A 25,316-nucleotide genomic window follows, 5' to 3' on the forward strand; every position below is an offset into this window, starting at 1 on the left:
ACGGCACCGGCGGGGATGAGACACTCAGCAGCTGGCGCGCTTCTCCTTCACCCAGCGGAGGGGAAGGACGTGGCGGTGCCGCCTCAGCCGGGCACGGCGGGGCTGAGCCTTGGGAGGAGCCCTCCACCTGCGGGTGGTAGGGACAAATTACGTTTTGGCCGGAAGGTGGCGGGCTCCGGTGGGGTGGAGAGAGCCCGATCCCGCCTTGTGTCCCGGCACCTGTGCCCAGCGGCCTCCCCCGCCAGCGCCACGACCCCCGCCCTGAGCCGCTTCCTCCCCCCGAGCCGCTTTCTCCCCCCGTCCGCCGCCGCCATGTCGGGGCCGCCCGGCCGTGCCGCGCTGCTGCTGCCGCTGTTGCTGGGGCTGCCCGGGCTCCTGCCAGCGCCACCGCCAACCGGCGGCAGGCAGCCTCGCTACGAGCCAACCTGGGGCTCTCTGGACTCCCGGCCGCTGCCCACCTGGTTTGACGAGGCGAAGTTTGGAGTGTTCATCCACTGGGGCGTGTTCTCGGTGCCCAGCTTCGGCAGCGAGTGGTTCTGGTGAGCTCCCCGGCCGGGCCCCGGCTCCTGCCCGGCCCGCGGGCCTCCCTGACGGCGGCGCCGCCCCATGGGCCCCTCAGGCCCCGGGAGCAGCGGGAAGGGTCGCACCGAAAGAGCTGCTGCCTGTGGGTCGTACCGGCCATGCGAGGGTGCGCCTGGAGAGCAGCTTTTCGGGCGGGTGGGATTGGGTTTGGTGTGTGTCCCCGGAGTCACGGTTAGGTTTACAGCCCCCCTGCAGACTGTGCCTGGAGCTGGAGTGTGCAGGTAGAGGTTTATTTCCACCTGAGGCTGGTCCGTGAGACCAGGGACTCTGTGGCACCGTTTGTGAAGGAAGCAGATCTTGATGTGCTTCTGGTATGTCTGACCATCTGTCTGCCCGGCCCCAAAACTCGAATGTGTTGGCTAACGTGAACCAAGTGAAGCAGAGAGCCTGTGGAGCTGAAAGATGAACTTTCCCCAATGCTAGTGACAGCAGATGGCTGAGCTGCCCAGGGAGAGCTCTGCTGTGACACGATGTGGGAGTTCCCCAGGAGTACTTTCCACTTAGAAGAGCCTAAAGTTCTGATCCTTCAAATAATGTTAATGCAAAGGTCAATTAAACCTTTGGTGTGTGAGTGTTCACTGATTGGGGCCCTTTGGCTGTAAGCATTTTTTTTTTCTCTTTTTTTTTTTTCCGTGCTCTACCAAATACTTCCTGTATGACCCAAAGTGAGTCACATTATCATTTATGTTATGAAGATAACAGCAGCTCTGTGGCAGGGTTATCGTAAAACTTAAATGCAGTATTTGTAAAAGGAACAGACAGTGATATAAACAAACCACAGTTTTCTGAAGGCAATATTTAGCCTATTATTTTCAGAATTATGTTCAAGGGTTTCAGGAGTTGCTTTTGCTTTTAATATGGACTCCGTTTACTAATTAATGATTTTTGGGACTGAGGCAGGAGGGAAGCTGGCTTTGGGTTCCAGCCTTACTGAGTGCTGTGCTCTGATAGTCGTATACAGATTCAGGCTTGAGGATTTTTTTGTTGTTCTAAAAACACACTGAAATATTTGGTTTTTATGTCCTTGTTGCCTCCTATCCTTACACACATGTGAGTGTGAAGCTACTTCAGGACTGTCTGGCAGCACATGCAGTCAGATGGCTGAGGTCCTGTGTTAGCAGCTTCAAGTGGAAGGTCTCAAACTATGGTATCAGCAGGCCTGTCCTCCTTCCCTCAGAGCTGCATAACGTTGGTCAGAGTGTTTCTAGAACCCAATCCTGTCAGAGTAGAAATGCTCACGTTGTTAGCAAACCATGTGACAAAGGAAGAGAAACAAGGGTTTGTGTTTTGTTTTTAAAGTCAGATGTGTCTTTTTTTTCATGTTCTTTCATGGAGGGAGGCTGTCTCAGCCTCTTCTCTGTGTTTTTGTTTTGTTTTTTGGTTGGTTGGTTTTGTGTTTTTTGTTTGGTTCCATTTGTTTGTGGGTGTTTTTGTTTTGTTTTTTCCCCACTGGCTGCTGGAGAGTGTGTTTGTTTATGCTGGAGTCTATTTGGGGAAGTTACTGTGGTCTTACAGATCTGAGGTCAGGGTCCAGCTCAGGAGAGAAACATATTTCATATGTTCAGATTCTGACCTGTTTTATTCCTTCACTTTCAATTTGTTTTTACTTATGTCTACATTTGCCAATGGAATTTTTGCCACTTGGCTTCATTCATAGAAAGGTGAATGCTTTCAGATCCTTTTCCCCTAAGTATTAGAAGTCACAAAGTATGTTGTTGTTAGAAGGCCTTCAGCAATAAGGTGGTTTATGCAGTAAGGACTGTTGTGTGCAGTTTCTGGAGCTCCTCTTTCATTGCTAGGTAGGGGAGGGATGGAGCAGGTTGAAAGTAAATAGTGCTCTGTTGGTGATTTATGATCTTTGCACATGATGAGGGTGATAGGCCACCGTCAGACCACAGAGCAGAGTTCCAAGTCTTGCTGTGGACTAGGCCAGTTGGAATAGTGATGATACTGGATCAGGAATTGATGCAATGGGAAACACAGGACAGAAACAGCCCCTGCATTTGCTAGGTGGGATGCAAAAAGAGGTCATCAGTTTATATTTTTTCCTCCTGGTTCCTAAATCCGTGTGCACTGTCCAGTGGACCAGAGTGGATGTGTGCCTGTGCTCTGGAGCCTGTGAGGGGGCTGCATTTGCAGGGGTGGGGGGTTCTTGCGGAGGTGGGCGGTTGTTGGAGGACATACCTTCTATTTGGGTGCCTTTGCTTCAGAGCTGTGTGTGTGCAGCAGCTGCAGTGCTCTGCGATCACAGCTCTCTCCAGCTCTGGGACCATGGGCATCTGCTCACGCATCAGGTCACTCAGCTGCATTTGGCATAGAGGACTCTGCAGCAGCAGAGGGGTGAAGCTGCTGGCCTGTATACTTGTGGGTTGCAGGAGTTGCAGTGGCGGGGCAGAGCAGAGATGTTTGATGGCTGATATGTGACACTTAAGGAGGGTGAGTTACTAGTCCAGAAAACATGTGTTCCTTGTGCCACCTGAGCTGCTTACCGTGGACCTGTGCTCTCTAGTAGCGTGTCAGGATTTGAGTACTGAATAAACCTGTCCAGTGTAGTTGCTTTGTGATACTGCTCCAAATGAAATCCTGGGATCATTCCAAAGTGGAGTGCTTGAAAGTAGTAGAGCATGAGGAAAGAGGACAGGGAAAAGGAAATATTTGATAATTAATACTGTTATGTTCTGAAGCAGTTTTGCCCCATTGCCGGTGTCATGTACTTCTAGTGTGTGTGTCTCTCATTGTGAACACAAATAGGAGCTGATGATTTAAATGCTCTTTTTTTTTTTTGTCTAAAACTTCACCAGCAGACATGTTTTTGCTCTATGTTTTGTCAGGTGGTACTGGCAGAAGGAAAAGAGAGCACCCTATGTGAAATTTATGGAAGCAAATTACCCACCTGGGTTTAGTTATGAAGATTTTGGGCCACTGTTTACAGCAGAGTTCTTTGATCCCAACCAGTGGGCAGATATTTTGAAGGCTTCAGGTGCAAAATATGTTGTCTTAACTTCAAAACATCATGAAGGTAAGTGGAAGGTTTGTGAATGTTAGTAATTGTTACATTTCTGTCAATGAAAGAAAATCCAGGTGACTTTCCTGCCTGTTAAGGGGGGCAGAGAAAGCCAGGCAGCCTAATCTGCCCCAGCCCAGCCGAAGAGGAAACAAACCACCCAAGAAATGTGGGTGTGTTTTTTTGACTTGCACAAATGCTGTGGCCACAAAGCTTGCATAGGAAGAGAAATAGATTGTGTCATTGTTCTCTTGCTGCAGGAAAGAGTGTGAAGCGGTGAGGGCAGCAGAGCTTTGTGGAGTAGCCGTAGTTTATTTTTTATTGTGCAGCTTATTGCTTGAGGAAATGCAGAAGTGAATTCTGCGGTGCTTCATATGTGGAGAGCTGCTGTGTACAAGCAGTTAGCAAACTCTGTGGGTTTCTCCAAGGCATTTAGGAATGCCTTTCAGGAGTCACCTTCAGAGTTAGAAACATACACAGGGTATAGCTCTTGCTGATGCAGTGCACAGAAGCAAAAAACTTGATTTAGGTCTGTAACTTTACAGTCATGATTGATTTTTGGTACTGCAATTGTAAGGTACTTTGCAGAGGAAAGTGAAGGAAACATGGTATCAAAAAAGATGTAAAATACTAAAATGCAGTATGACAGTACATCTAGTGAGTGTTTTTGGTGTTTGGGGAGCTTTGGGTTCAAGACTGGCAACTAGTAACTTCTGAATTCTAATCTTGGCTCTAACACACATGAAATCCTGATCCTGATGATACCTGTGGTGCAATTCCCAATGGCTTCAAAAGAAACATGATTTATGTAGTCTGTCCTGTAGCCTTGGGCATGAATTTTTATCTTGTTTGTCTAGTCGATACAATTACATGTATCCAGTTCACAAAAATATTGCAAAATTTATTAGGCCATTGTATAAAGGATTGTATAAATTGCATAAAGGAGTTTAAAGTTGAGAGTGGAACTCCTCTGGCTGTGGTCTAAATCTGCAGTGCAGTAGTACACTTAAGTGCTTGTGCTGGATTGCTACATGTCTGATATTTTAAAAGCTGTTTCAGGCGTTTTTGCACTCTGCTTATATACATGTACAAAGTAGTTGATTGACAAATGACAAGTGAGCATTTACATAAGACCTAAACAGAAAGGAGAATAGCCTTTGAATGCAAATAATAGCTTGTGCATTCTGTAACTGAAAAAACAGGTTTTTTCTTCCAGTTCTTGAATGTGTATTGACAGTTCATGTTTGATACATTCAGTGAAAATGTAGGTGCCTCAAAAGTTGCTGTCTTTTTGCTTCATTTCCTTGGGACATGTGAATGGAGTAAATAATAAAGGAAAAGGAACAGTTATCCTGAGCAGTACAGAACTGGATAATTGAATGTTTTATATGTGTAAAAATATAAATGCTTATGTGTATGTATTGGTGTTCTGATGTTATGACTACTAGCATGGTGCATAAACAGATTATAGGCATGCTTTATACCATGATAACAGTTTATTGCATATATGATTTTTGTTATTTTATATTTTTTTATTGCAAGACACTTGCAGACTACTTTCCAGATGGAGGAACTATTAAGTTCCCCTATTGTTCTTCCCTTTCTTATCCTGTGTTTTTTCTCTTTTCAGGCTTTACTTTGTGGGGGTCCAAATATTCTTGGAACTGGAATGCTGTTGATGAGGGACCAAAACGAGATCTTGTGGCTGAGCTTGCAACATCTGTTAGAAACAGGACTGACTTGCGCTTTGGGTTGTATCATTCCCTGTTCGAATGGTTCAATCCTCTCTTTCTAGAGGATGCCACCAACTTCTTTAAGACAAGAAAGTTTCCTACCAGTAAATCATTACCAGAACTCTATGAAATTGTGACCAAGTACCAACCAGAAATAATTTGGTCTGATGGGGATGGAAATGCACCAGATACTTACTGGAACAGCACTGGTTTCTTGGCTTGGCTGTATAATGACAGGTACAAAATGATGCTGGTTTATCTCCTTATCTGAAATCCTGCTCTATGTCTAGTTTGTCTCATTCTTGTATATTTTGTGGAACATGGTACCCTCCACTCATGAGGACTTAAGTAAAAATTAATTTTACTGAAATACAGAATCCAGGTCTGTCTTAGAACTGCCAGAGCTTTCTTCAGAAAAAGGCTGTTTCATACTTTTTCAAAACCACATTTTCAAATTAATCAGTTAAGATAGTATTAGCTATTTTGCCAAATCATATTCTTCCGAAGTACTGTCTACTTCACAGACAAAGAGGATAGGAGGATAATTTGAGAACATGGTACATTGTTGCCATCACAGACTGAACATCTGGCAGTGGATGTGAAATGCAGGCTGGTTTCTAGCAGACTGACCTCCTGTCAAAGTCTGCAGCAAATTTCCCTAAGAAATGCCCTTCTGGAGCTTTTACTAGCAAAGGATGAGAATAGGATTCCTGAAATTGCACTTAATCTAATGGTAGTAAATTAATAGTACAGAAGTCATCCTATATGTTAGTTTCTGGGAGGTGTGTGTGTGGGAAGGGACTACACTGGCTGTGACTGTGTCTTTTAGAATACAAAACATAACATTTCTCTGTTTCCAGTCCAGTTCGGGACACAGTTGTGACCAATGACCGCTGGGGATCTGGCAGCATCTGTACGCATGGTGGCTTCTACACCTGCAGTGACCGGTACAACCCTGGCCACCTCCTGCCTCACAAGTGGGAGAACTGCATGACTATTGACAAAAGGTCATGGGGGTACAGGAGGAATGCACAGCTTGAGGATTACCTCACAATTGAGGACTTGGTGAAGGTACAGTGGGATAAAAGAGTTGCCTGCAGCTTCTGATTCATGCTCCTGATTATTACACTATATAACATAGTAATTATTTTTATTAAAATTATTATTTTAGTTGAATAATGAATCAATGAAATAATAATTAACTTTGTTCATTTGAAGCCTAGCACTGGCAGGATGGAGTGTCCATGTAATTCTTATAGATTTAATAGAAAAGACTGAGAGAAAAATTGTCTCATAAAAATTCAGTCAGTTTCTTAGAAGCTATGTCCCTTGTAAGTGGCCAAAGGCTGATCCGGACAGTCTCAGAATTATTTTTTTCTACTGTTTTTCTAGTAGCTGCACCTCTAAGTTGATGACAAGTAAACAGCTGCAGTTTCACAGTTTCTGTTTAGGAACTCCGACCGAAGACTGCATCTTTTCCGCCTTCTCGCTAGAAACAGTTTATAACTCTTAATAGTCTTTTTACCTTGTAGCACCAAGCTTTCCTTTCATCCCACTTCATTTAAACAAAGAAACCAACACACTTATTAGAGACTTAACAGATAAACACAAAGGAGATGCAGATAGCTGGTGTTAATAGGACGTTGATTCCCTTTGCTAGTCTAAGGTATTAAAAATATTTGAAGCTTAGAAAAACTGAATTTAAAAGTAGAGTTATTCTTCAGATACAATGCGTTAAATTGCAAAATTCAGCTAGTGATGGGAAAATTGTTTGTTTATTATTGTTGCTTAATCTGAATCTTAATACTGTTTTTGGAAAAGATAATTTTGAATTGAAGTAGTCTCTTTTCAGAGGCAGAAGGTTTAAATTAATTCAGTAGCTTGTCTCCAGCTGTCTGTTCCTCAGACTTGTGCATCTCAGTCCATGATCTCTGGAGGGCAGTGTGGATATGAACACAAGTATTTACGGACTCTCTAGAAGGCTTCCTTCTCTTTTACAAATGTCTCTGAAAAATAGGGAGAGCATCAAATAGAGGAAGAAGTTTCTCCTTTACACTTCAGTACAAACGAAGTGGCGTCTATTAGCCTTATTGCCCTCTTGTGTAGAGAAATTATCTCCTACCTGTTCTGTCGATAAAACCCTCAGAAGTCAAAATGTTAAAAAGTTGTAGGACCTGATTCTAATGTAGATTGTCAGTATATTGGTGCAAAAATGTATTTTGGCCTGTTTTCTGCCATTAAAATTGACAGCAGAGCTGTTTTATGGGAGTTTAAATTTTGTATTGACTGTTGGGATGGCCCTCAAAGTCTAAACATGCAGCAGTGACATAACTTGTTCAGTTCATTGTTCTGAAGCAGTATGGCAGGCTTTGGAAAGAACTTCCAAGATACGATTTCGTTAACTGTAACCATATGCTCCATGTATGTGTTTAAAAACATTTCAGCAACTCGTAGAAACAGTGTCTTGCGGAGGAAATCTCTTGATGAATATTGGGCCCACTCATGATGGTCGCATCACTGTTGTATTTGAGGAACGCCTGAGGCAGATGGGTACCTGGCTGAAAGTCAATGGAGGAGCCATCTATGGAACGAAACCATGGAGAGCACAGAACGACACGCTCACACCAGGAGTGTGGTAAGGCTGCTGAATCAAAATGGGGCTGCTTAAAGCAGCAGCAGCAGCGTATGTGAAATTTTGAAATTCTTAATGACTTGATGCTACAAAAATCGCCCATTTGCTTTGTATGCTGTGAAGAAATTAACCCTTTTGTCAGTTTAAGTAACTGCACATAAACGTGTATAAATCTGTCAGTAGACAGTAGGTGGCAGACACTGTAGTTTGGGGATGATGCTGAGGCTGAGGGAAGGTTGCAAGCATTTCTTTAGTGATCTTCTGCTTCTGAGTGTAGCTGGCAACAGGAACTATAAAAAAATATAAATCCAGAAATATAAAACTGCTATGAAGTGTTTAACTGTACAAATGAATACTTAGTGTCACTGTTTAGACAGAAAAAGCGGAGAGAAAGAATCTAGAAATAAGTCTAGCATATTCTGCATTTCATTTTAAGGTGAAAACGCATGGGAAGATAACAGCAACTGCTTGGTTGCTAAATTCAGCCAGTCCCTGGACTCTCCTCGGCCTTTGTGCCTCATAGCTGCTGTAACACCTTAGTGATCCATCAGGGTTTCGCTCTTGATCTCTTCTCTGCCTCAGTGGGCCTTTTTCCTCCTGTTCCCAGTAAGATTTGGCTATCTCGCTTTAGCCTTGAAACCCTGAATTGTTGTCTGTTTAGTAAAACTACTTCCAAGAGCAATAAAAAAATTGTAACTAAATGAAGGAAGAGGGAGGAATGTTTCAAATATATGCCACAAGATTTCCAAGGACATACTCTAGACCAGGGGTGTCAAACTCATTTTCACTGGGGGCCACATCAGCCTCGCAGTTGCCTTCAAAGGGCTGAATGTAATTTTAGGACTGTATACATGTAGCAGTAGCTACATTTATATGGCCCCTGCTGAAAATGAGTTTGACACCCCTGCTGTAGATAATGTCTGCTGAAATTAATTTTTTTTTAAATAGCTATGCAAGGTAGAAGCTTTATAGTTGCACATACTCATTATATTTATTTATTTATTTATTTTAGTGGAATGTCTGTATGCTTGTGTATAGATGTGAATTACCATAGTTTCTGAATATAACCCACAATTATCTGTCAGTGATTCCCCCTGCCCTGCAAGTATCTCCTTCCCGTGTTATTGGGCAGCAGTGAGTTACTGTATGCTTGCTAAAGTTACTACAGATGTTTGCCTCTAAATTCAGTTCTTTAATAGTCTCTTTAGTTTGTTGGAATATAATTTCAAGGAACAGTACTTTTATTAAAGGGTATAAATTGTCTGAAAAGATGGTTATGTGTGTGAAAATGTAATTAATGCTTGACTTTTCAAATCCATTTTTCCAGTCTTGAAAGCACTCAACATATCACTTGAACATTTCCAGTTAAAAACTGACATGCATTTCTGTTCCCTGTTTCCAACGAGGTACACTTTCAGCCCTAAAGAAGGCCAAGTCAATGCTATCTTCCTTAACTGGCCAGTCTCTGGGACTCTGGAACTTGGTGAGCCACAGGCTAAGCTTGGAGAAACGCAGGTGAGAGACACATGCCCTCACCCCCTTTAGAACAGTGAGGCTTTTAACACACAATGCAAGAAATGAAGGAAAACACCTCTGGGATTTTTCATGTGCTATCAGTATTTATTTTAGTTTCTGGAATCTTTGGGAAGGCATAACTCTTAGGACAGAGTACGTTGGAAGAGACCCAGAAAAATGTTTGTTTTAATTCTGGGACCTCCTTGTCCTAGTCCTCCCAGTGGGGTGTTTAGTTACCGACAAAGAAAGATGGAATTGTTGCTGGGATATGTTTTAGCTTGCAAACTAAGGATCACAAAGAAACCAAGTATCAGCGAAAACAAAACAAAAGCAAACCAACAAACTCTGCTTCCTCTTGTGTTTCCTGTGTAGACTCTAACTCAGCATGACATTTCTTTATAAATATCCATCCTCATGAACTTGGTGATACTGTAATTATGGTAATGGTGCAGTAACTTCAAGTCAAAGCCTTGCACAAGGGGAAAGCAGACAGAGGTTTTTGTTGCCCAGGGATGCTAAATAAGAAGTCTGTGCAACCCTAGATGTGTCCTAGAGCAAGTGGTATTCCAAAGGTGAGGACACTGGTGCCACACCTGCACTAGCATGTAGTGTAACCCCATGGAAGCAGATGGACAGAGCAGAACAGCTGGTGTTCAGGAATTGGCATAAACACAGTACGTTTGAAGAGGGATTCACTTTGGCTTAGCTCTGTCCTGGTCTCATGCATTGGATGTCTGCTAGCTGCCGAAATGTATTAAGTGCGAATTGTCTCTTCTGGTCTAGTTCCATATGAAAATAATCTAACTAGTGCCAAGACAGCTCTGTGATAAGGAGGAAAGAGTAACTTCAGAAATTATGTAGATGCATCTTGCAGTTTGGAGATGCATCTAGACTAGACGTGCACAAGATAGTTATGTTCCTCCATGGTAGAGACTGGTCTTCAGCTGTGCAACTGTTTTCAGCATTTCACCAACTGATGTAAGAGTCTCACCATAAAACGTATTTGTGTGTTTAGCAGAAGGGTTCTTCAGGTCAGCTTGGTTTGAGATACCTGGTTGCATGCTGTGAGAAACATTGGTGCTCATTCAAGACTCTAAGTTCCACCACGGGAACAGACATTTCAGAAATAGGCAATGCAGAGCTGTGTACTGCAGTACCTGGATCCCTGCTTAGACCCAAATAGTTCTGAAAATTGTTTATGTACCTTTTACAGACCTAAGTACTTCTCAAGACCCAACACCCCAAGCTTTATCATTTACATATCTACTTTGCAAGTATTTTTCTATTGCCTTTAATCAGTTTTATCATTAATTTGGTTGGTAAGTGGCATTTTGCTATAATTGGATAGTAAAGTAGTTATGGAACAACATTTCTTTTGTCAAATTTTGCAACTCTATGCTCTTTGAAAAGGCACTGTTCTAACTATAGTGTATGTTTCTATCTCAGGCAAAGCTGGTTGGCTACAAGGAACTGCTGAAATGGGTTGCACTGGGAGAGAAAGGAATCATAATAACTCTACCTCAATTAACCCCTCAGCAGTTGCCATGTCAGTGGGGCTGGACTTTACAACTGACTGATGTAAACTGAGCCACACACAGCTGGAGGTGCGTAGTAGGGAATGCTGTTTGTTTTTTTTTGCCCAGATTCTCATCAGTGGTTTCTAATTCTTCCTTGCTTGACTGAGAAACATCAATAATTTCATTTTTTTATGAAAGGTGGGCTGTTATTAGGGGATGTAATGAAACTCATGTGAAATCTAGCACTAGATAGCTGCATCTCTGCATACAATTTGTTCCTTTGAACTTGTGTGAAAACTGAGCATCTACCTTGGCCTCTCCACTTCTTTTAGTCAGTTTCTTGCCAAGTTATGTTAAGAACTGTGTGGGGAAAAAACAGGCACTAGATTTTTAAAGCCATAAGAAAGAACAAAGCTACCTCAAGGCAGCAATGCATGTGTACATCTTCATTTCTCATAATGAAAGTAGTTGTTTTTACCTGTTACGGCTGTTGAATAATTGTATCCATTATGGGGATACCAGGAAAGTGGGAGGGTTTTTTTTTTTAATGTTTTGTATAACTTTACATGGTTGAAGCTGACTCTTGTTTACAGCAACTATTTTTACACAGTTACCAAGGTGCCTTCTGTAGACTATTAAACAAAACATATACTTCAATGACTAACTGCTTTTAAAAAGAGACATAATCAGGAGTTGCTAGGGTTCCTCAGCTTTGGCAGAAAGACAACATTTTAAGCAGGGGGTAGGTTGTGTCTAAGTTGAAAAATTCCTACACTCATCATGTGTCAGGATGCAGCATGAAGTTTGCAAAGAGGGGGAGGTATAGAACAACAAAAAAGCATTAATTGTTTCAGTGTGGATATCAAAGGTTTATTTTTCCTAAGCATTGTTAATAAGTGCAAAACTATTACTATATATGTTTAATTTAATCAATCTTTCAACTATGTCAAGATCTTAAGTGATAGGCCAAACAAAGTTATAGCCTTTCCTGCTAGTAATGTGAACACAGGCACAAATTTTACATTAAAATATTTTATTACAATACAGACAATTGGGCTCAAAATTAATACAAATTAAGATAAAATATTTACAAGTTAAATGTATACACTGTAGCTGTTTGAACAGCATAAACAAGAAAACTTCTAGAAATCCACATTCCTGTAGTTTAAGTAACAGAGAGAGCACCCCCCAGCATCAGTTGGCAAAGACTTTCTGAAGAACGAGAGACTCTGGAAAAACATTTGGAAAGTTCAGGGAAAAAAGTTTTTCTTTCAGTAAAGAAAAATTTGCAAGAGGAAGAAAGAAGCCTTACTTCATTCTACTACTCTCTGCTATTCTTAAATCACTATTATTAGTTTTTCCCAAAACTTACACACCCCAGGCAAACAACTGGGGGTTTTTTTAGTAACTTGTTCTACTAATACTGCCACCAGATGCCTTTCAGATGCAATAAAAATAATCAAATTAATTATGGAAAAGTTGAACCACTTTTTTAGTAGAAAAGTCTTTACATACAATGATTCTTTCAACAAGAATATCTTTCATGGGTGTTTATAACAGAACTCTATTAGAACAAATATGGGCTTGCTCCTACTTTTTTCAGTGTGTTCTTTATGCTGGTCTTCCACTCCTCCACCATTATAAAATTAACCCAACTCTCATCAGTAGTCACATGGATTTGTTACACAATCTATTCCTATAAATGTGCAGTTCATTTCTCTAGTTGCTGAGGCGTACTAAAAGCTTCATAAACATTAGCAGCAAAATCTTTCACTTGTTCCATCATCAGCAGGTCCTAGAAGAAATTTAAAGAATACATTTGCTTAACCAAACACATCCACTACTCTTCTGGTTTTACGGCAGCACAGAAATACATGAGAAAAGCACCTGGCACTACCAGGAAGATGTAATTTAAATGTTTTACTTTAGAAAGGTTTATGTGCAGAACTGCAAGTAGAACCAAGTTGAGAGACCTTTTGGTGCTTACACACAGTTTAGCAAAAGGTTCTAGAAAAATACCAGATTTTTGTAAGACAGATACAAAGAGTTCCAGTTATGCTAATTGTTCCTATTTTTGTAAAGCCATTGAAATTAAACAGAATGAAGTACAATTTTAAAAAGAAACATGCAACATTAATTTCAAAATTTTAGTTGGGATATTTTAAATAAGCAACATTCTTACCTGAACAAAGTGACTGGGTGTTTCACTGCATACTGAATGGATCTGTCCATTTATTATTGGAATTATCTTGGCTAAAGGAAGACTGACACTGGAAAGACTAGAAAAGAACAAAAAATATTGACCTAGACTCACTCTGACATTAGTAAAGCCACTAAACTGTGATTATTACAATTCTAAATAATCACTACTTCAAAAGTGAGACTTGAAGACTGAAAACCAAAATGTACAGGTGAAGTTTTCTTCCTGTGAAATCTTTCATTTAATATGGAGAAGTACCAAAGCAAATTTCATCTAATCAGTTGCTGTTCCTATGAATTTCACGCTTGCTTCTAAGTGATGCAAGTAGTATATATTTAAATAAAACCATTACTCTCTGAGAGCCATCAGTTATTATTCAAGGTTTTAATTTCAGGATTTTAGAAAATGTATTTCAAATATTTGAACTTGGCTTTTGGATTTGTAATACTCTGACTGCACTGTTTAAAACCAAAGTTAACTTCAGAATAAAAATCTGTTTTTAAACAGTCTTCTAAGAAGAGGCAGAAGATCCTGAATGTGAATCTCTTTTCTTTCAGCATACCAGCTAAGAACCTAAAGCTCCATAGGTGCTTTGGCTATGTGTATTTGCCTGCCTTCCTCGAGAACTAACTTACAGTCAGTCCGGGGGCATACAGAGCTGATCTGCTATAGTATACGTACGTTCTTCCAAGGGACTGCGACTGCTATGTTTCTCATGGCCTCAGGGGAGGTACGGTGGCATGTTTTGCAGTAGGCACCCCCAGTGGGGTAAATCCTCCTTAGCTAGAAAGGCAGTCTGCTTGTACAGTGGTCAGACAAACAGTGGGAAGTATAGGTTCTCTCATTTCTGCTTTTTAGATCTCACATGAATTCTAGCAACTTTATGGGTAGGGTGAGAAGACTATTTACTTTTGAAAAGCAAGAAACAGTATCCTTTCCAGCATGAGAACTTCAAGTAGGCAGGAAAATCCACAGCCTTTTTTGGAATTCACTATGAACCTAAAGCATTATTCACAAGAGAATCACAACAAAAGAAAACATTTACCTATATACAGATCCATTCTGAGAGAGGTCCTGTTCCGTAGGTCTAAAAAACTCTGCCATATTGTCCAGCAGTCGACTGAATCCTCTATTTAAACACGTGCTCAAAACTGTACTGAAGTCTGGACTGAAAGAAAAAGTTTGATTCCTGGGATTTATTTTTTCAAACTAAAAAAAAACATCACAAGCATTCAGTGCTACAGATGTTCCTCCCCTAAAGGAAGATGTACAATCCAGAGAAATTGTCATTTGTATAAACAGCTCAAGAAAGAGCAGCTCCCCAGTAACTCCACAGCAAACCAATCAACAACCTACACTCTACCCTAAGGTTACTACAAACCAGATCAATCTAGAGTATTCCTCATGTCTCTGTTTCTTGCCAAGTGACAACACAAAGGGCTTTATCCTTCAAAATGCCCCAGATCTCCAGCAGCTAAACTGTAAGAACAGTTTGGCATCTGGCTAACTTTACTCATCTTCCACATTTATTATAGAAGCCTGACTTCAGTAGCTCTCTGGTAAAAGGATGCATACAACCAATCTCAAAACCATGTATTAAAAATAAATTCCAATAAGCCAGAACTGGTGCTCATCAAAGCAAGTAAATCCAATAAAAATTACCCTGGTTTAGCAGTAGAAAAGTACTGCTCTTTTCTTGCATAATTACAGAAAAGGTGAGGAACAGATAAAGGGGTCTGACTGGGAAGGACATCCTGGTTAACTTATTAAGGTGGGATTATTTCTTATAAATGGGTCTCAGAGTTCTCAAATTTCAAAAATCCCAGCCTGCAATTAGCGCATATAAGAATCTAATGCAGCGGAGTGGTCAGATTTTGCAAATGAGAGGTGACAGTTTTTTATAGGAAAGTAATTGTCTCACACAAACGGTAGTTGTGAGGAAGAGTTTAATATGAATGCAGGATATTTCTCCATACCTTTCTAGCATATCTCTGGTTTCATTAAGTAATTTAATTGTAGTAATGTCTCTTTCTGTGAGTCCACAGGCCTAGAAAAAACAAAGACAGACACTATTTAGTAAGAAATCCATAGGCAATGGTAAGAGTAAGAGTAGAAATAGACAAGTTTTGTACCATGAAACTAAGTCAAGATGTGTAAATCTAATCTATTTAAAGACTTACTGTCATAAATCAGTTTCTTTATAATTTGTGTTCTAATTTTCCTTTTAGATAGTCACTATAGGATTTTTTTTTTTCACTAAAAACAGTATTAGCAGGAAATACCAGACAAATTGAGCCAAGTATTTTTCTACTTCTGACCTCCAAAACTGAAATAAACCCTGCATATCAGCCTAAGTTAAAGGGGTAAGTGTATGTGGTTGCACACTGAAGCCTGAATTTCTTCTTTATACTAACGTAATACCAAGTTAAGAATGAGGTTTTTTTCAACCTAAATTTTCTAATGTTACAACTGAGATGAGATACACCTTTCTTTTGATGCCCGTTCATTTTCCAGCCCAAAGCAATAAAGGACTCCAGCACACCATCACCTTCTTGTACTGCAGCCAAGATGCTACAACTATCATGATCTTTGCTTATAGGCAAGTCCCAGGTAACGCAGCTTAAGGCTGAGTTACACCATACCGTGTTACAGCATATGTCACAGGCTAAAAGCAGTAAGTGGGCTACTTTTGAGCTCAGAGTTGGCAGTCTGAGAATGACACTTGTTTTCAATCAAATCTCAAGAAAGTAAAACTTTACTTTGCCTTGATTAAAGAAAGGAGGACACTTGATTTATGACAGGAGAGGCATCACCATTTATTAAGGATGCTGTGGTACATGATACAACTAGAAGACTGTTATGCACCCTTTGTGCTCTAAAACAAACAAATCCCACAGAATTAAAAAAGGCAGATTAAAGAAACTGAAAAAAGTACCTGGGTAGCCAAGGGGTTTTCTTCATCTGGCATCAGATAATGACATAAGGGAGAGTAAGATGCAATCTGGTCTGAATCTTTATGTTCCACTACTTTCCTGATATCTTTAAGTTTCTGTTCCAGCTCCAGAAGAGACAGGGTGTGCTTAAGGGAAATACTGGAAAAGAAAAAAGACTACAGAGTGGATTGCAAAATGAATGATGACACTTTATTCTCCTACTGATAACATGTTCAAAAGTAATAGGATCCCAGTCTGCTACATTGGCTTGCACAGACATAGCCTGCTATAATAAAAACACTGTTCTGGAAAAAGTCTGTATGCCTTCTTTTTAAAAAAAAAATTCTAATAAAATTCATTGTTTTGGGAACAGTCATCACAATAAAAATTAGAAGCTAACCACAAAGAAACAAGGCTCTTACCTTCCAAAAACTTTATGCACAGCTTGTTTAACAATAGTTATTAACTCAGTCAGTCCTAGAACAAAAAAAAAGTGTCAAAATTATTCTAATGATTTGCTCAAGTCCGGAAAAAAGTAGTGCTTTGTAAGTGTAGTTAGTTTATAATGAGTATCATACCATCTCCTAAAAGGTGCTGAATACTTGATAAATATTGCTGCTGAACTTCAGGGGGAGCTAGTGGTGTCTGTGGGGAAAAAAGTAATAAACAGTTCTGTGCCATGTCAACAGTAGAGAACAATGCAAAAATAATTTCAAACCAGATGCAACCAATTTCTGTAATATTTATAATACCCTGCAGCAGATGGATTTCCCCACTCCTATGCAACTCTGTAGCTTCTGATTCCTTCTTTGTGCCCATGGATCTTTACCAAGTTCTCCAGCATTTTTTTCTTCCATGTTATACAGCTCTCTCCTCCATCTTCAGTGGCACAGAAAAATCTTTCACTTTTCATTCATGTAGAGGGAACTCTCTTAAACTGCACTGCAGGTGAAACTAGACATCCTCCCCCCCCCCTCAATTAAATCTAGTGGAATAGGATATTTATGCTCAGCCCTAACAAAAACCTATCTGATAGAAGAGAAGCTTCCAGTAAACTAATACAGGATCCCAGTTTGCTTCAGCACTGTCAACCCACTTCTCTACTAGAAAAATAACAGTAAGATATTTCTAGCCCACATTCATCCTGCCCTTTTAAAAAAAAAAGGATTTTTCAGGTTTTATAAAATCAGCATGAGCCCCAGCAACCCCAGCCTCTCTAATGAAAGCTTTTCTCAGCCCTGCCTTGATGTGCTGTTCCTTGACTCTCAGCAGGAGCTACTACAGAGGGGCATACAACAACTAATCAAAGTTTGTAGCCATTATTTTTAGATGAGCCATCCAACAATTTGCAGATCTTACGCTCTACAATGGGTACTTGCTTATTGTGGGACTGATCTATTTTTATTGAGCAGTGATAGATAGACTATATAAACAAAATCCAAATCTTCTACCTTGTTTGGCCCCACCAACAGACATTTAAGGTAGGTGGCCTTTTGGAATTAAACAAAATAGTCAAAATTTCAAACAGAACATTTTTCATCTTTAATCCTAGAAAAATTTAACTGGGGGAATTAATGTATGTGCTAGGAAGACCTAAGCATTTACATACATTTCTTGGATCATTCACACGGTATTACTGTTTCACAAAAAATTAATGAAAGCAAAGAGATCACTTTATGTCGGTGTTTAGATATGAAATAACTTTCTTTAAGCAATACAAACACATACAAAAGGTGGTCTTCTATATAGCTGGTATTTTGTTAAACAACAGTATTACCAAATCACCCAAATGTAGAGACTATTAAAACACATCAATATATCTTCCAGTAATGCTTCCATGTCTCCTACTCTTACAACTACTCTTGGTTTCATTCTAATATTCCTAAGCTGTGCCCTTTTTATCTCTCACTAAATAATCCTTTCACTTCCCAGAAAGTGGTAGTTCTACCTTGGAAACAAAACAAGAAACTTACTGTGCCATTTTTGCAGAGTGCAGCATTATCTAGGTAGATGTAACCGCCAATAATATTTAACTGGACTCGCAAAAGAACAACTAGCATACAGGTACTATATACAGCTGCAATGCTTCTGGTGAAACCTTGAAAAGAGAAAACAAACAACTTCAAAGTCAAAGAAATAAGGGTGAGTCAAGGAGGCAGAGTCCTCTCCAAAACTCAAGGAGTGCTGATGATTTTTAAATACAGTCACATTTCTCTCATTGGTTGTCAAAACATACATTTTCACAATGCACACCCAAGATGGTTATGAGTCTAATTTGTGCTGGAGCTACATCTGAAGTGTCTCATTTAGTCCTATATTCATATCATTTTGCATGCTAAACAAGTTATTTTAGGGAAAAAAAATGGCACATGTTTGTCTAGAAGGAAGATGGATATACTGTCAAATAATCTTTCTTCTTTAGGCCAGGAAATACACACAGTACATTACCCCTCATTGTGCAATTAAGACACAGAAGGCATAACAGTAGTTTGGGAAAAAAGTTACCTAGGGCAGAAACAGCTAATACCAAAAGAAAGAAACCGAATATGAGCATCAGCTACCAGCCACTGGACAACAGAGGCCATGGGGAAGAAGTGACATGAATAAACATGGATGAGTGCTGAGTAGCAAGGACACAGGAAGGAAGGAGCCAGATCAAAAGAAGGATCCATAAAGGTGTTGTGGAAAGGAGACACAAAACCAGAAGGAAGGAAAGACAAAATGAGGGAGGTGGTAGGGATATAAAATGGTACCAAAGAATCAAAAGTAGCAAAAAAAGCTCAGTAGTATTCACTATGCAATTATCTGACTTCACTATTTTCCCTTCCACAGTTTCCAGCAGCCAATAAGAAAATGAGCTGAAGGATTCATCAGCACTGCTATGGTGGTGACCTCACACAGGCTTGAAAAGAGGAAATTGCTGGCCATGGAAAGGCTGGCCTGCATTTCTGACATATTTTCTGTTAGGGTCAGCATGAAAGTTTCTGAAAAACTAGTTCAATTTTTCTGCGATGGCATGGAAAGTTCTCAAAAAGTTCTCTGGAGTGCAGCAACATGAAGGCCAATACAATTCTTCACCTTTGACTCTGGAGGAGCTTCCCCCGACTCTACAAAAAATTCCTTCGTTAGGAGCTTTTGGTGGGGGGCAGGGAGGAAGTTTGCCATATAGTGTGTTACACTATCTTCATATGTACTGAAAGAACAACACAGTGTAAAGTGTGCATTTTAAAGGGTGTGAAAGTCTTAAAATTATGCAGATGGAAGCTTTCATTTCCACTTACTTATTATCTTTAAATCCTCCCATATTTCTAACTTGTTTGCTGGCCTGTAGGAAACATAAATGGAAATATTAAACATTAAAAAGTATATTTTCCTTGGAAATCAATAAATACGTTAAATGAAGTAGAAGTGCTCTAAGGCAAGCTCATTTAACTACTGTAACTATTCGGATCAGATTCATGTCTACACCGATTTGCCTCATTCAGGAAAGCAGTACATAAACAATACACTATGAAGTCCACCTGAGCAGAGTAAGCATAATAAGAATCAGAATTTCTATATTCTACCTTCTTGCAAGAGGTACCATTACTTGAGTTGATATTGAAGTCCTAATGTAATCACCAAAACCCAAAGAGATCATGAATATCTGTGGAAAAGCAGTCTTGTGCCATCCACACAAAGGCAAGTTGATCTTTCTTCTTTTGTTGAGGTATGTTTATTCTTTTGACTGAATTCCTAAAATTTTATGTATTGGGCAGTCAAAAGAACAAGATAGGGGATTGCATAGATATATCTGAACTGGCTACGGTACAGTGCGGATTTATGACTACTATCCAGATGTAATGTTGGCAATACGACAGCAGTAGCAGATAAGAGCAAGCTAACCATCCAAGGAGTTTCATAAGCCATTCTTGTCTATTAAGCACTGTTGAGTAAACAATGGCTACTGTATATCTGTTGAGGAAGAAATAATTTGTAAAAGTCACTTAGAGAAACATTTGTTAAGTTCTTAGAATCAGAATTAACACTAAAATATTTAGGGCAGATAGTTCAGATTAACGGAGACTTTGCAGTAACCTGGTTTATAAAAAGTAATACACTTTTCACCAGAAATAATTTCTCTTTACAGGCACAACACATGCATTTTGGTATTAGTTTCACCATTATAGCACTTACATAAACAATGAATTTGTAAACTCACTGTTATCAAATAATGCAAATTAATTGATATAATAAAATATTACATCTACAAATCCAAAAAGTAAAGAGACATTAAATAAAGGATAGCTGGAAGAAATACAAGGATCCATGGCACATACAAAAACAGTTTATACCCTTTTTGCAAGCTAAACCAACAGTTTTAAAAGCTATTCTAAAGCAAAACGAAAGAATGTTAAAAAAAATACAGTAATATTTCTACAGATATACAACAGGACTCAAAACCACATTCAATACTTAATGAGTGGTAAGTTTTCCACACCAACTGAAGAGAGAAAGGGAAGTCAATACATCAGTGTCAGCCAACCACATTCACACCTATTTTGTGAAAATATTTTCCAGAGCTCATGCTTACAAAGTTTCTCCTCACAACATAAGGCAACAGCCAGGTAACATTTTAAGTCTGCAAGTATTAAGCCTAACGGTGAAAATGGATTCTTCAGTCTTTATCTACTGTAATTTACTAAGACTCAGCTGCTACTTGAATCTCAGCTTTTATTTCACATTTATTTATTTTGAAAACCATTACCTGCCATGGGAGCAAAAAGCAATGCAAACAAAAAACAGAGGTTTGGAATAAAGCTAAGTGCTGAATAGGTGGCGATACACAACATTTGCAAAGCTACAGCAGCAGGTACTTCACCTCATCTCATTCAATCACATTCCTTTGAAAACAGGCAGACAGAGCAAGAACATCTGCGGTCTCATGTTCTGCTCTCTCTTTAAAAGTTTCTGTGGAAGCCTGAAGACTTCAGCCTGTTTACACCCCAACCTACCACTGGCCACCCCACATTGCTAAAACAATGTAAAAAGGCTTTAAATTCAAGGAAGAGAATGAATTTTAAGTTAAGAGTTTACCTAAGCCATAGCACGTTCTGTAACATATGATAACATAGATCCATAACATGTTAAGCCACAACACAGATTATGTGAGAAAAAGAACGTATCTTCAGGACATGAAGAAAGATAAATCTCCACATCTACTCTTTTGTATATTCCAACAATCGCACGCAAAGGTCTGGAGCTGTTTGATTCATCTTCTCAAATTGAAGTGGAAAGAGAACAAATCCATACCTCCATGTGTAGCACAAGAATGCAGAGCTTCTTCAAAGACTCGCTTCAAAGTGGAATAAGCCCTGATGGCCCATTCCATGATCTGTGCCTTCCCAACCCCTTCTCTACCCTTTCAGTTGAAAAAGTTCGAGTATCTAGTTAAAACTTCCTCAGCAGAAGTCAAAAAAGGAAGCATTAAGACACAAACTCCACTGTAAGATAACTATAAAGTACATCCATGCTTACAGGCTGTTGCATATAACCAGCATTATAAAAAATATTTGTTTTCAGAAATGCATAACAAAAAGTCTCGTCCCTATTTTTACTGAGATTACTGGAATTCAGACGTGTGTCACTGTACAGATAAACTGTTTTAACTAGTCAAACAAGTTAGAGACACCAGATATATTTTGATAAAAAAATGCATGCTACAGAGAACAAACTAAGGCAATATATGTGTTCACAGTTGAACAAAGGATTACAGGCCTTTATGGACTATTTTGCTGCACGGTCCAGAAGACAAATCTGATGATCTACATGTTCTGGTGATCTCCTGTTCATTCTGGTTAATTTTTCATAGAGTAAAAATTCTTTTTATGACAAATACATTAAATATTCCATTAAAATAACTTTTCCTAATTTTTTGTTGTTTGGGGTAAATAATATTCAATTACAGTTGCAAATTCTCAGACAATCTGTTATATAAACATTGTTCAGGCTGTAATTCCCACTTTAAATATCACATTTTGTTACCTTGTGTGAGTTTTTTTGACTGAAAAAAGACAATGACTGGGTAGATAATCTATTAAATGCTGGTCAGCTGAAGTTACAGCTATATAAATAAGGTGGTAGGAGGTAAACTAGAAAGGCAGCCAAGAGTGAGTCAGAAACTCTGTGTTAACTGCCTATATAACACTTTTACTCCATGCCAAATGCCAAGCATCTTATTCTGTTTTTAAGGTATGCTACTATGCACTTTATGTATTTAAAAATACGCTATTTGTTCCTGCAGTCACAATGAAACTAAAAGCATTTTCTGACAGGGAAGTGTTGCTCTTAATGTATGACATGACCCTATTCATTCTACATCAAAAAAGAAAAAAAAAAATTCTCATAGCTTACAGCCATTTACAATCTCATGTTAGATACTTTTCACTACTATTCACATCTGACATCAATGAGATTTTTACAAACACATCAACAACTCAGTCAAGATATTCTGTCCTGTTTAAGAGAGGACTGGATCCTGTAAGTACGTTATCTGCCTATCTAATAAGCGCATCAACAAAACCCATGGTGCTCACTGCAGCATCTGAAAGGAACTATGATTTCTTATAATGTTTCAAAAATGCCAGCCATACCTATCAAAATACATCTAATATGACAAAATATTTATGTAGTGATTTCAAAATACTTAAACTGGTGACTCAATGGGACACAGAACCAAAATCCTGTGTGTTCTCTACATTATAAACAAATAATTTGAAAACAACCTTGTGATCAGAACAAGCGATCTTTAATTCAATTAACAAAACAGTCTTACCTATTTTTAAGAAGAGATGTGAGACTCTCAGAATTTAATTGATGCATTAAGGCATCCCTCAATGTTGGAAGCATTGACAGCACTGTTATTAAAAGAAAAAAAAACTTAAAAAATGTGTCAACATTAAAAAAAAAATCATCATTATAAACCTACCCACAGTTCTCACTCAATAGCTGCTACACAATGTAAATCCAATTGCTCACCAGGTAAAGCTGAGAGGAGAAACAGAACAGGAAACCCTGGGAGTCCTCAGAAGTGCAATGACCTGTGTGCCTCTGACAAGCTTGCTGCCCTGACATGGCTGTATCTCACGGTGGGCTGTGCCTGCAGACGTACTCACACCCTGTGTATCTGCATATAGGTGCCTTCAAATCACCAGAAGAAAGTCTGATATAAATCTACACTGTTGCATTTCTCCAAATGAGAATAAAATGACCTGTGGTTTGGAGGTATTTTTCCCAACAAGAAAACCAGAGAAATGTACATTTAAAAAAAAAAAAAAAAAAACACACAACTAAAGCTGATGGGACAAAAATCTTTTACAGTATTCAATGTCAAGTCTGCTGTTATATGATGGGAACAAGAAATTGAAAACAAGCATGCACAGAACATAATAAATTCTAACAACAAAATATGAAAAATCTTGACAAGACTGCAACAAAGGGCAAATAAAAACTTAGTCCTTGCAGTAAAATCAGTCACAGCACTACAAAATGGAAAATAAGACAACTAAATACCAGGGTATTTCATATCAGGGTAAACACAATGTACAGAAAGCATTTGCAGCCACCCAAGAAGCCACTACAAATTCCAACAGAAGAAGAAAATGCTGCCCAATTTGTTTCACAGGAATAATTCTGAATGGCCTGTATTTACAAGAATGACAGGTATTTTGTTAAACTCTACCCTACCATCTCCTTTCTAAAAATCCAAAGACCAGTGCTATAATATAAACACTTAACCTTTTTGCTCCCCAGCTAGTCGGGTATCTTTTAACTGTTCAAATATAGGGAACTAACAGGCTGACACGTTTCTTATTTGTAAATTAAAATTACCCACCAAGTTCTCTGTGTAGCTTACCAACAACATGCTATAAGAAGATAAACCTGCTGTGAATTCATTATTGTTTGAACCTGGGTGCTCTTTCACACCTCAATACCATGTACAGTTTATGGCAATATACAGAGTCTTGAAGCGAGAAAAAATTGTAACCTGCATATATATTTGTATGCATTAGAGATAGATATTTTCAAATCAAAACATTATAGATACATTCAAACTAAAGGTTAAGATGAGTCCTAGAAATCCCTTCAATCCTCTATTATCCAGATTCTGGTTTTATTATGCAAGATGACTCTATGCACTACTGTTTAAGTAAGATTTTGAATTCACCTACATTTTCTATTCTTCCGTCCTGTCAATATGTACTATAAATTGCCAAATAATTCCACTGATCAAGAACAGTAGCTACTTCCTTATCTTACCTGTCATATTGCATGTCCTCTGATTACTTTCAAAATGATACTGCCTTCGGGCTTGGGCGATGTATTCAGCTGCCTCTCGTTCTTGGATTTCTCTGATTTTCTTCTGCCCATATTTTCCCAGTAAATAGACTCCTGCAGACAGATTTTCATATTACGAGCTGCTTTAGAAACATGAGGAAAGCCCTTTCAGCCCCCTTCTTTGATTTTAAACTATAAGGGATGCATATTATTTTGGGGGGAATATGTGGGTCTTGAGTATTTTACTGATAGACAAAGTAATACCCAGAAATAATGTTTTCAAAATTAATTAAAATGTCAAGGGTGATGACTTGAATCAGTAAAAGAAAATTCCCTGAGAAAAGATATCTTACCTTTCAAAGAAGGCACTTTTGGTACTACTACAATGTGAACAACTAGTACTGAAAAGACTGAAACAAATATTGGGAAGAGAAAAAATGTAGGGTAATAAAAGCAAAGAACAGAGAAAATAAATTGAAATGTACATACCTGGAGATGGATGAAACTTTACATTTAAAGAAAATATATATTTCTAAAATTAGCAGAAGTTAGGGATAAAATTAAAGTCTTAAAAATTGCATAAAAGAAAAACGTTGACTCAATTTAACTCTTGGTATGGGACAGGAGGTCTGCAAAAAGTGGCAGCATCAACATTTTACTCATGTCTAACTAGCTAAACTGTTGAATAGATGGAACTCCATACTGAATCTTTCCCATATGTTCGAAACAAAAAACAGGAATTTGGAAAATTCAGCAATAATGAGACTGACCAGAAGGTAATTTCCACGTAAACCTTTTTCTGCCTTCAATAAATCGTGAACTATGCAAACAACTATAATCCCAGCACTTCCAATTCAAACAGTTCAGAAATGGATGAGTGGTAC

At 39.0% G+C, this 25,316-nt stretch overlaps 2 protein-coding genes across 3 annotated transcripts in view; one reads left to right on the top strand and one right to left on the bottom strand.

Moving 5' to 3' along the window:
- On the top strand, positions 1–19,518 carry FUCA2 (alpha-L-fucosidase 2). Of its 2 annotated transcripts, none has more exons than XM_065833262.2 (8): positions 1–539; positions 3,414–3,601; positions 5,217–5,556; positions 6,180–6,390; positions 7,764–7,954; positions 9,358–9,466; positions 10,913–11,070; positions 18,949–19,518. In XM_065833262.2, the coding sequence occupies exons 1-7, from the start codon at positions 16–18 to the stop codon at positions 11,051–11,053; spliced, it is 1,704 nt and encodes a 567-aa protein (XP_065689334.2). In that variant the 5' UTR covers positions 1–15; the 3' UTR covers positions 11,054–11,070; positions 18,949–19,518. The 2 variants fall into 2 exon arrangements, with proteins under 2 accessions (XP_065689334.2, XP_065689335.2); XM_065833263.2 differs by lacking the exon at positions 18,949–19,518 and adding an exon at positions 15,450–16,159.
- The window catches only part of PEX3 (peroxisomal biogenesis factor 3), an 18,062-nt gene continuing 4,745 nt past the window's right edge, over positions 12,000–25,316 (bottom strand). The window contains exons 2-12 of the mRNA XM_065833265.2: positions 24,415–24,546; positions 22,931–23,012; positions 19,398–19,441; positions 18,090–18,214; positions 16,695–16,761; positions 16,539–16,593; positions 16,119–16,275; positions 15,160–15,230; positions 14,229–14,351; positions 13,166–13,262; positions 12,000–12,778 (exon numbers count right to left, since the gene is read on the bottom strand). Of these exons, the coding sequence (XP_065689337.1) occupies positions 12,695–12,778; positions 13,166–13,262; positions 14,229–14,351; positions 15,160–15,230; positions 16,119–16,275; positions 16,539–16,593; positions 16,695–16,761; positions 18,090–18,214; positions 19,398–19,441; positions 22,931–23,012; positions 24,415–24,546 (1,037 nt within the window). The 3' untranslated portion in view covers positions 12,000–12,694. The remainder of the gene's footprint in view (positions 12,779–13,165; positions 13,263–14,228; positions 14,352–15,159; positions 15,231–16,118; positions 16,276–16,538; positions 16,594–16,694; positions 16,762–18,089; positions 18,215–19,397; positions 19,442–22,930; positions 23,013–24,414; positions 24,547–25,316) is intronic.

The sequence above is a fragment of the Patagioenas fasciata genome, chromosome 3, assembly GCF_037038585.1.
Source record: "Patagioenas fasciata isolate bPatFas1 chromosome 3, bPatFas1.hap1, whole genome shotgun sequence".
Taxonomy (NCBI): Eukaryota; Metazoa; Chordata; class Aves; order Columbiformes; family Columbidae; genus Patagioenas; species Patagioenas fasciata.

Bases quoted from the DNA above. Each gene is read 5' to 3' on its own strand.
- FUCA2 (XM_065833262.2), top strand. From the start codon at position 16: ATGAGACACTCAGCAGCTGGCGCGCTTCTCCTTCACCCAGCGGAGGGG. The intron at 540-3,413 runs GTGAGCTCCCCG...ATGTTTTGTCAG, and splicing joins TTCGGCAGCGAGTGGTTCTG to GTGGTACTGGCAGAAGGAAA. The intron at 9,467-10,912 runs GTGAGAGACACA...TTTCTATCTCAG, and splicing joins CTAAGCTTGGAGAAACGCAG to GCAAAGCTGGTTGGCTACAA.